The 11,436-nt window shown below is 52.3% G+C and overlaps 1 protein-coding gene across 2 annotated transcripts in view; it reads right to left on the minus strand.

The window, feature by feature from the left end:
- Positions 1 to 5,280: 5,280 nt before the first annotated feature.
- Positions 5,281 to 11,436, minus strand: part of Tcp11 (t-complex 11) — a 19,049-nt gene continuing 12,893 nt past the window's right edge. Inside the window, exons 3-9 of one of the 2 annotated variants that reach the window (XM_050141249.1) lie at positions 10,521 to 10,641; positions 8,933 to 9,153; positions 8,257 to 8,393; positions 7,665 to 7,879; positions 7,403 to 7,584; positions 6,406 to 6,569; positions 5,281 to 5,684 (exon numbers count right to left, since the gene is read on the minus strand). In XM_050141249.1, coding sequence (XP_049997206.1) covers positions 5,458 to 5,684; positions 6,406 to 6,569; positions 7,403 to 7,584; positions 7,665 to 7,879; positions 8,257 to 8,393; positions 8,933 to 9,153; positions 10,521 to 10,641 — 1,267 coding nt within the window. In that variant the 3' untranslated portion in view covers positions 5,281 to 5,457. The other variant, XM_050141260.1, reaches the window with a different exon arrangement.

The raw sequence follows: 11,436 nt of genomic DNA on the forward strand, positions 1-11,436 counted from the left end.
AAACAAACAAAAAAAAAAAAAAAAGAAAAAAAAACTTTGAAAGCTAATGTGGTCCAAAATTAAGAGTGCAGGATAGAAGGGAACTTGCCCTGTATGCATGCAAAGGCCTGGGTTAGGTTAGGGTGGATGGATCAACCACATGTCCCCAAGGAACTCATATGGAGCGACATTCAAGGCAAAGTAAAAGGGGTTGCTTAAGTAGGGTCGGGATAAACACTCCTGCCACCAAGACTGACAGCCTGAGCTCAATCCCTGGAACCCAAATGCTCAGAGTTGTCCTTTGACCCTCACAGAACCACGTGCCCATCTGCATATACAGGCACAGTAACTAATCCTGATGGTCGCTGGGCAGTGGTGGCGCAGGCTTTAATCCAAGCCTGGTCTACAGAGTGAGTTCCAGTAAAATCACCTCTCAAAAACCCTAAAGGTAGGGGAAATACACAAATAAAGGCGTAGCTCATGAAGAACAAATCACAAGACAGAACACCATCACATGACAACAGAAGGTCATGGCGTGAAGGCTATGAGGACCACGGCCTCTCTCCTTCCCCTCACCCCAAGTGCACAAACACGCAACCCCCCTATCAAGGAAAAAAATCCTGAGATGAGAAGGTGGCCACAAACGGCCCTGGAAAAGATCCCTCACCACAAGCAGCCCTTCCTGGCCTTCGTCCATGATCTCCCTGCCTCCAGAACGATGAGAAATGAACACCTGGGCTATGGTATTTACAACAAAGAATACAAAACAACTCTCCTTTATCTGCTTGTGGGCTCCCACAATTGTGAACTCAATTTCGATTTGCGCGCGCATGTAATTGTGTAAATGAAAGCCATGTGTATGCATGTACCTGCAGAGGCCAGAAAGCAGCACTGGGTCCCCTAGAGCTGGAGTTTTAAAAGGTGGTGAGCACTGTGGGGGGTGCTGGGAATCAAACTCCCGTCCTCTGGAGAGCAGCCAGTACTCAACCACTGGGCCCTCTCTAAAGCCCCTCACTGAATTATACTGAACACAGACTTTTGCCATTCCCTAGGCAATGCAATAGTTACTTACATAACATTAACCAATAGGTTATTGTATATAACAACTGCTTAAAGCACACAGAAGGACGTGTGTAGGTTATATGCAGTTCCTATGCCATTTCATTCATGGCTCATGCAAACTTGTGGGGTTTGTCATTTGCAAGGGGTCCCTGGCATCTCTTGCCAGTATTACAGGGCAGCTATATAGACTTCCACACCCCTTTATCAGCCACAGATCAAAGTAGGCAGGGCACAGGCAGGGTGTTGCAAACTTCTAGACTACCAACTACTAGACTTTCTGACATGAGCCAACACTCCAGCCAGTAGGGGCAGAATATGCCTTCTCTCCCAAGTTCCCCAGGAACCACATACCAAAAGAGAATGAATCCTGGGGCCACACAAGCCTTCCCGAACTGAAAGATTCAAACCTGTACATACCACGGTAGAATCAAAGCAGGAACCAATGGCAAAATGGCAGGAGGTCAGCCTGCAAAGTGGGAAATGAGTCGGGGCATAGAGACGTCTCCAGGGCTGGAGAGATGGCTCAGAGGTTAAGAGCATTGCCTGTTCTTCCAAAGGTCCTGAGATCAATTCCCAGCAACCACATGGTGGCTCACAGCCATCTGTAATTGTATACATAATAAATAAATAAATAAATAAATAAATAAATAAATAAATAAATAAATAAATATTTTAAAAAAAGAGAGAGAGAGAAGTCTCCAAAGAACTGATAATCGGCCAGGGAGGGAGGGGAGGGCAGAGGAGTGGGGGCACCGAGGGGTGGGTGGGGAGCTGGGGAGGTAGTAGCAGCTGCTGCAGAGTGGGTTGGGTCGTAGCACTAACTGCACACTGGGACACAGTGCAGACAAGCCCAGAGCAAGATGTCAGAGGACAGTGGAACCAGAATTGGGGATCTGAAAGCCAGTAAGAAGCAACAGAGCAGTCTTCTAGGAACGTTCAATACAACGGTCAAAACCTCCAGCAAAACTGAGAAACGAGGAACTACCAACCACTCAGGCAGCTTCCTGCGAACGTTCCTCAAATCATCTCACAAAATGAGGTGGAGCCAGCCCTTTAAACATGGAGAATCGCGGCCATCCATGGACTCTCCAAGGTGTGCCCCTGATGACCTACCGTGTGAGCAGGCACCAAGCCATTAACCGTGGGCCTTTGAGAACATCATTCAAATCCTGGCAACCAATATCAGAAATGAACCAGCCGCAGGCCCCGCAGCCCTCAAAGGGAGAGCTACGTGTACTATGCGCACAATTCACAGGTACATGCAACAGACCTGAACCAAAGCCAGGCATACCACATCAATCGGCAATCAAGAAAATGTCCACTAGCCGGGCAGTGGGGGCGCACGCCTTTAATCCCAGCACTTGGGAGGCAGAGGCAGGTGGAGTTCCTTGAGTTTGAGACCAGCCTGGTCTACAAGAGCTAGTTCCAGGAAAGGCTCAAAAAGTCAGAGAAACCCAGTCTCAAAAAATCAAAAAAGAAACTAAGTTTACTGGTTTAAGGATGAACATACGGACCAATGGGCTAGAAAGGCCAAAATAAACACTTCTTACATATACAGTATTTTCTTACTCGAATGGTATTTTCTTTCATGTAAGGTATTTTCTTACACAAACGGTATTTTCTTACACGAACGGTATTTTCTTACACGTACGGTATTTTACACATACGGTATTTTACACGTACAGTATTTTCTTACACAAATGGTATTTTCTTACACGAACAGTATTTTCTTTCACGTACGGTATTTTCTTACACGTACGGTATTTTCTTACACGTACGGTATTTTCTTACACGTATGGTATTTTCTTTTTGAGATGGGTGTAAATGGAGACCGCTTGTTCGTTTCCCAGCCGCCCAGACCCAAATCATCACACAGAAACTTTATTAATTACAATACTGCTTGGCCTTTTAGCTCAGGGTTCTCATTAACTCTTACTTCTTGAATTAATCCATTTCTGTTCATCTGTGTATTGCCACGAGGCTGTGACTTACCGGAAAGGTTCCGGGCCCTTCTCCTTCACTTCAGCAGCTCCATGGCATCTCCCTGACTCCGCCTTCTTTCCTCCCTATCTCTGCTTGGAATTCCCACCTCGTTCTATTCTGCCCTGCCATAGGCTGAAGAAGCTTCTTTATTAGCCAATGGTCTCAGCATACAGAAGAATCCCACATCAGATTGGGGTCTTGAGATACATCGCCCAAGCTGTCCTTGGCCTTCCATAGAGCTGGGGCGACAGCTAAAGAACTGGGGAGTATTATGTTGGCCAGGGTACCAGCACTGTGAACCAGAGTCCAACCGTGGTTTCAACAGTGGTGCTGAGAACGCTGCATCCACACACAAGAAAGCAACTGTTGTGCCATGTTTTACTCTTGGCTCTTTTGAGGGGCCCACCACCCAGCTCCCAAATAAATCACAAAGAGGCTTATTCTCAGTTATGAATGCCCGGCCTTAGCTCGGCTTGTTTCTTGCCAGCTTATCTTAAGTTATCCCGACTACCTTTGCCTCCGAACTTCTATCTTCTTCTGTTTCTGTCATACCTTTTCCACGGCTGATTCCTGGCTTCCTCCTCTCCTTCTTCTCTTGCTCCTTGTCCTCATTTCTCCTGTTCATCCTCTCCACCTGCCAGCCCTGCCTATCCTTGCTCCTGCCTTGCTATTGGCTGGTCAGCGCTTTATTAGATCATCAGGTGTTTTAGACAGCAAAGAATCACAGCTTCACAGAGTTAAACAAATGCAGCATAAACAAAAGTCACACACCTGAAAATAATAATTCCCCAACAAATAACAGTCTCACATCATGTGATCCTCACGCCAGTACAAACTTCAGATCCTTAATGAGCTAAACATGGAGTTGGGCAGTAGTGGTGCACTCCTTAAAATCCCAGCACTTGGGAGGCAGAGGCAGGCGGATCAAGGCCAGCCTGGTCTACAGAGCGAGTTCCAGAACAACCAGGGCAGTTACACAGAGAAACCCTGTCTTGAAAATAAAATAAAATAATAAAATGCCCTCAAAGCTGTAGGCGAGACTAAACTGTAAATGTGAATATAAACCAGAGAACCTGTCTCTCTCCTCCATGTGGAAGAACAAGAAGAAACAAGAAACGCCTACTGCGTTGGTTACTCCAGACTTAGCAAGGCTCTCACAGCCCCGCATCCACACCCACTGCCCGGGAAGTGTTCCCAGAGGCCGCAGCTCTCTGAACAACGAGGCTCCCCCTGGACTTCAGAAATCAAACTAACTGCAATCAGAGCCCTAAACGGCCAAGCCTGTTCATTAGAGTCTTTTTCCTGGGCCTCCCCCAGCCGAGGTTGTACAAGACTGAGAACTTGGAGTGGTCTCTGCCCGCTCGCTTTTCCCCCCACACTCTGGGGGCCACCGGTCAGAAGCACATCTCGGGCAAACCCAGCTGTGACACCACCTTGTGCTGTCTCTGCCCTGTGCCATCTTCAGCTTTCCCGGCTTCTGAAAAGGGGACATTATTTTCCTTTATGTTGCCTTCAGGGCACACACAAGCCAATCCCCACATCCTCATGTCTGTTCCATAGGACCAGGTTAGAACGGGACACTTTCCTCATGGGAGCCGGTTGGGACCTGTCTGCTGTGGTCAGCATGACAGCAATGTGAGCCCAGGTCTTTCCCACAGCGTCCCACTTGGTGTTGGTCTCACACACACGCGCGCGCGCGCGCACACACACACACACACACACACACACACACACACACACACAGCAACCACCCGCGCTGGCAGAGCAAGGCGAGATGGACGTCCACTCCCATCTGAATGCACACCTTGCCTCTGTCAAGAGGAGCGGGCGTTCCAAACTTAGTGATGAGGCCACAGGAGGACCGGACAGAGGTGGGACCAGGGCAGACCTAACTGTTCCAGCCTGAACTCTAGATAACCTGAGTGGGAGCCAAGGACGCTGCGGTGTGGCTACGGGTGCTGCTTGTAGCCAGTCACTTTCCTGCTGTGCCTTCTCTGCAGGCCCTCTGGAAGGGGCGGGGCTTTTGCTGTCCCCCGACTTCCTGCTGGAGCACCTGTGACCCCCAGGGGACTCTGATTTGCTTTCATAGTGTCCTCTCCTGGCCCTGGCCGGCTGGGCAACGTGAAGGCTCCAGGAAAGTGCTTTTCCTCAGAACCTCCCTGAGCTGGGGGCACCCGGGCATCTGGCCAGCCACCTGTGACACTGCAGGGCACAGGGCCTGGCCTCGGCTGCACCCCAGAAAGAATACTGGTCTGCTTGCAGTTCAGAGGTTTATTAGGGAGCCGTCTGGGCCAGCTGGTGTTTACATGCTGGATCCCTACAGCCCAGGTGTGCTGGCTGTGGGGGGCGGAGGGCACTCACTGCACGCCTGGTCACTGGTGATGTCACTCCAGGAAGATGGGCCTTCCCCCTGGGTCCCAGGCACCAGGGCTCTCAGAGAGCCTCCACTCTGGCAGACTGGCCTGAGGAGATGAGGGGTTTTAGGATCTCGGTGTAGTAAGGGCCGAACACCTGCTGGTTGTGGTGCGTCAGGCTAACAAACTTCTGGCCCAGCTCTGCCAGCTCTGCTTCAATGAGCGTGAGGCCTCCAGGAAGGTCCAGCAGGGATCGCTGCACGCCAAGAACCAAGCAACATTTGAGGAACAAGTGGATCCGCTGATCTGTGCACAGGACGAGAGGGAGGTGACTAGAGCCACAGAGCACCTGGGGTCCTGCTGCTCAGTCACATGCTCACAGAGGAGGGGGACCAGAGTTGTCTGGGGACAGCTGTCTAGTTCTCACAGGTACCGGGTTACCGAACCTCAGAGTACTCAAGACTGCTTAGTATTGGGGTGTGGCTCACATCTGTAGTCCCAGAACCCAGAGGCAGAGACGGGGAAAGCCATGAGCAAGGCCACCCTGAGACAGACAGTGTCCAGGCCAGCCTGGGCCGCAGCAGTAGGCCTGGGATTGACATCAGAGAAGAAACCATCCGATTCCTCCAATCAACTGGGTCTGTACTACAGAGCGACGCCTCCTGCTGGAGAGCAGGTGTGGATGTCCCAATGAGCGACTTTAACCAGGCGGGGTGGGCAGAATTCCTGTGTGCAGGCCTCCTTTAGGCCCTTTCCATCTTTGACTGGAAAAGCCTGTGCTCAGGGCCTGGAGATGCACCCACTCCATGGCTGCCCCCCAGCGCCCTCACCGCCCACGCATGGCTTCCCCCCCCCAACGCCCTCACAGCCCACTCCATGGCTGCCCCCCCAGCATCCTTACCGCCCACACACATGGCTGCCCCCCCAGCGCCCTCACAGCCCACGCATGGCTGCCCCCAGCGCCCTCACTGCCCACACATGGCTTCCCCCGCCCAAGCACCCTCACAGCCCACGCGTGGGCGCTCACCAATGACGCTGCGGACGCAGTTTTCCTTCTTGGCAATGTTCTGGAGCTGTCCTACCAGAGACGCCGAGTTGTCACTGCTCAGAGGGGCGAGGCCCATGTTCTTGAGGCTTCGGTGGATTTCCTGGGTCACCTGCTCGCTCACAGTCTGCATGGTCTCCTCAGGCCTAGACCACGACAGAGGTGAGCTGGCACCTAGTAGGTGGCTTCAGGCAGCAGCTAAGAGTTTAGGGACTTGGGACGAGTGACAGTTGCCCACCCCAGCCGCCCAGCACCGAAGCCCAACACTGGCAACCTCTGTAAAAGTTGCCGTGTACTGAACGGTGCTGAAGGGCGTCTCCTCAGCCATCTTCGGCTTCAGCGCAGCACAAGTTCAGGAACGCTGCTGCCAGCACCAGCCGCCATCACCCGCCCAGTGAGAGACGAGCCTGCAGCTCAAGGTCTCACAACACCATTTTTGGAAAGTGCCCCTGCCATTCTCCCCCATACGCCCCAGTATTACTACAGAGATAAAGAGGCACTGGCTGGTTCTAGAGGGCCTCTCTCTGTGATTTGTGGTGAAGAGCCAGTAACCCATGACCTGCCAGTACCTGAGACACCTGGTGCCACCTACTCTTCTGAGGACGCCAGGGGCCAGCTGCTGACCCCAGGCCTTGTCTCAGTAGCTCTCTGCCTTCTTTCTCTCTGAACCCGGTCCGCGTGCCAGCCGACTAGGCTAGCTGATCTTGAACCCACCCCTCACAAGCGCTGGAGTTACAGATGATGCCCACATGTCTGGCTTTTTGTTGTCTTTTTGGAGACAGGGTTTCTCTGTGTAGCCCATACTGTCCTGGAACTGGCTCTGTAGACCTGGCTGACCTTGACCTCACAAAGATCCTTCACCTCTGCTTCCAGCGTTCTGAGATTAAGGGCTGTGCGCAACCACCGCCAGTCCAAGCATGCTGGGGCTACACCCTTACCAGCTGAGCCATCTCCCCAGCTCCTTCCTGCTAACCCTCACCTGGAGTTGAAGTCCTCCACCAGGGACTTGGTTATCCGTTTCAGCTTATCCACAAACTGGGGTGAGCCAAACAGAACACTGCCAGAGAAGCTACTGGCCACCAGCAGGACGGAGGCAAGGACTGTTAGGTGGTTCCGTTGCAACTCCAGCTCCTGCAGTCGGGTTCTGTCCATCAGCAGGGTCTGAGGAGGGGGAGGGGCCGTCAGAGCGCTCTAACCAACACTCAGAGCCCAAAACGAGGAAATGCTCCCCATATCCCCACCTCAGGGAACTCTTCATTCTCAGGGTCCCAGATGAGAAGGTTCAGGAATCCCTGGGACAGCACCATTGCAGGGCTGAGCGGCTCCGAGGCAGCGGCGTCACTGGGAGACGGGCCAGGCGTGCTGGAGGAGTCCAGTGTGTCGGGGCAATTTGCAGGGGGGGTGGTGAGGTCTGCGGCCGCCTGGGTCAGCCACTTAGTGGTGTGGTTGAGGAGGCCTGCAATGGGAGGGGTGGAAGCCTCTACCTATGGGGCTTTAGGCCACGGTTCTCCTTAGCTAGTACTGTTTATGTTGAGCATGGTGGTGCCTGCCCTCAGGAGCTGAGGTGGGAGCATCACCAGGTGTTTGGGGTAGGCTGACCTACATAATGAGTTTCCGAATAGCCAAGGCTGAAGAGTGAGATCTTACCTCAAAAAACTAAAATAAATCACTAAATTAAAATGTTAAAAAAAAAAAAAAAAGGTATGAGTTCCTGGTTAATCTGCCTTCCCTCTCCCACTGCGGGAAGAAGCGACCTCTTCCTAAAAGGCAGAATGGCCCTTTGCAAACATCAGGTGTGAGCCGTCGGCACCTCTGCCCTCAAGTCAGACATACTGGGCTGCTTGTTGAGACGCTCCTGGAACTGGGCCCGCTCGAACTGGATGGAATGCTCCTGCGGCTGGGGCTGGAGGCTCTGGATGGTGTAGTTTACCATGTCCATCTTCATCAGTCCCAGCACTTGGAAGATTCCCCTAAGCAGGAGAGAACAGTGCTGGAAAAGGGACCCGACGGGAGGGAAGCCAGGAGGGTGACTGGGGCATGCAGGACAGCCAAGACCAAGGCCCACAGGGAGCGGGTGGCACACGGGCATGCTCTCTCCTCTGAGACCTGGGGTGGCGGTGTGCAAACAAGGGACCCTCCACTGGGAGAGCCAAACAGAGAAACTGTGAGGTCAAACCCTGCAAAGGGCCACAGGGCAAAGCCACACGGCGGAAGACGGAGTTCTAGTGACGCTACTCCGCACTCAGGCGTGGGGCGCTGGTGCTTTTCAATTTTAACTTGCTGAGCGCACTTCCTAAGCGCCACACGGCCATACACCAGGAGACACGCTGCCGTGCCTTAGATAAGTGTGTGAACGGAATGTTCCTCACACCTTGGAATTCTGTCTACCGCGTGTCTTTCTGGGAGCAGGGTGCCAAGCTGTCTCCAGCAGAAGACAGTTAACGGCTGTCCCACTGTCTGCTACCCTTCCCGGCTCGGGACCTGGAGCAGGCTAGGCAACTCATCACACCTCAGCAGCCGGACAGGATCCGCAATGTTCTCGAGTCTCTGCACGGCCTCATCCCGGACTGGCGCACACAGCAAGACCATCGTGTTGAGGATGTACTTAGAGAGATAGGTGACATTCAGGTCCCCACGGTCAGCTTGCTGATGGAGGAAGTCCATGTCCAAAGCCTCTTCGATCTCACTTCTGAGGCGGGTCTGGCGTGGTAAGAGCAAGGACAACAGGATCTGCCAGGCAAGTCAGAAGAGTACGTTCTGCTCAGTCTGGCGGTTTCCCCAGCGCTCAACCCCCTACAAACACCAGCCTGTCTCTTTAGGATCAGGAAGCTGCGGCAGACATGTTCTGCTGAGTATTATCGTAGCTAGTAATAACTCTGTCACAGAGTGAGATAAAGAGATTAATAAAACACAGAGTGCGTGGAACACAGACGAGCTGCATTGAGAGCATGTAGGTTCAGTTCCCAGCACCCACACGGTGCTCACAGCATCTCTAACTCCAGACCAGGGGCTCTAGTGCCCTCTTCTGGCATCCCTGGGCACTGCATGCACAGATACACATGCAGGCAAAACACCATACACAGAAAATAAAAATACTTTATTTATTTGTGGTTTTTCAAGACAGTGTTTCCCTGTGTAGCCCTGGCTGTCCTGAAACTCTCTTTGTAGATTAGGCTGGCCTCAAACTCAGAGATCTGCCTGCTTCTACCTCCTGAGGACTGGAAATAAAAATTAATCTTAATTGAAAAAAAGAACTAAAAAATGTACCCTTAATTTACAAAGGGTAGTTCTTTATTTTTTAAAATTATTTCAGAGGGAGAAGGCAGAGATCAGAAGAGCTGCAATGGGGTCGCTGATCCCCAAACGTGAGCTCCTGGTAACTGGCTCTAATTTATTTATCCCTGTGTCTGCACAGCACACACAACACGTGGAGCTGGAGGGCGGAATCACGACTGTTTAGCAGAATCCAGCAGCCAGCTCCAAGCCTACCAGACATGACTGCTTCCTGATACCTATTTCAGTGGGCAAGCTTCCAAAGCTACCACCCAGAGCCTCTTTGTTTCAAGCCAGCCCTGGGAAGCCGAGGCTGACCTCCCATGCAACCACACACCTCTGGGTTCCTTTGCTGAGGTTGCAGCAAGTTCCCTCTGTACTCGTCAGAGGGCGCTAAATATACAAGAGAAAGAGCCTCCTCCGGCCCCAGCTCTCTAAAGGAAGCTGGTCAACCCCGCACAAGCTCAGTCGGTCCCAGGGCTTGTCAAGATATCGTCCCTAAAAAAGGCAGGTCACTGTGCCTCCAATCGCCCACCACGAATAAAGCACATTCTTTTTGTTTGTTTGTTTTGTTTTGTTTTGTAACTTTCAAGGCAGAACACACCAGTATAGCCGAATGGGGTAACTCACTCAGCACGTTTGTATCCGCTGCTTCAAAATTCTTCAGGATTCTCTTTATCCTTAGCTCTCTCCCATGTCCTGCTGTAGTTACTGTACATGACGTCTTCCTGTTCTGTCTAGTCACCTGGGAAACTAGGATTTGCAGCCACTGCCCCCTGGGGCACTAAGGTGGCTTTGGAAGAGCTGCAAAGCCGGCCACTCACCTCCTTGACCTCTTTCAGAAGTTCAAGGGCACAACTGAAGTCAGGGGGCACAGACGACAGCTGCTCCTTCAGATGGTCCCAGAAGTCACTGGGCATTGTCTCCTTGCCCTTGCCGTCCAGGCTACAGGAGGGGCGAACACACAGGTTACTCACTGCGCGGGGAAACCGGCCAGGCTCGGAGTCTAAGCCCTGGAGAGAACAGCGGGAGCCACAGCAGGGTGGACTCCCCGAAGGCCAGGTGGGCTTTCAAGCACGCTCAGGAGCCCGAGTGTAGGATAAGTCTTCCCTGCGTGCCTCGCTGTGTGTGTACGTGTGGAGGAACCTGCACGCATGTGCTGCGCTGAACAAGAAGTTACTCTTTTTCTTTCACTCCTAAATTCTAGGAAAATATTTCCCTGTCTTGACAATACTTGAATGTCAGACACCTCCAGATCAGTCAGGCTTAACATAAATTGACTCACTGGGCAGTGGCGCATGCCTTTAATCCCAGCACCAGGAGGCAGAGGCATGGAGTGTCAGGATTCAGACATTCTACTGGCCCCTGCCACCTGGCAGGATGAACCAGGCAGTGCCCTGGCCAGCCCAGGTTCAATGACTGCTTCCTCACTATGTAGTCTGTACACAGTGCCAAGGTACAGTACTCAGGTGCTGTCCCTTTAAGAGACAAGCCCCACTTTCTCTCTCTCTCTCTCTCTGCCATTTCTCTGAGGAGGCAGGTCACTGTCTTTCTCTCTCCCTCTCTCTCCCCTTCCTTCCCATGTAAGCTCTGTCTGATGACATGTTTATCCCCTGCCATGAAATCCGTGGTCCCACCTCGCTGCCTGTCATTACAGGGGGAATCTCTGGAGTTCCAGGCCAGCCAGGGCTACACACACACACACACACACACACACACACACACACACACACACACACA

Source organism: Alexandromys fortis, unplaced genomic scaffold, assembly GCF_014885135.2.
Source record: "Alexandromys fortis isolate MF-2015 unplaced genomic scaffold, M_Fortis_MF-2015_v1.1 scaffold_9, whole genome shotgun sequence".
NCBI classification, from domain to species: Eukaryota; Metazoa; Chordata; class Mammalia; order Rodentia; family Cricetidae; genus Alexandromys; species Alexandromys fortis.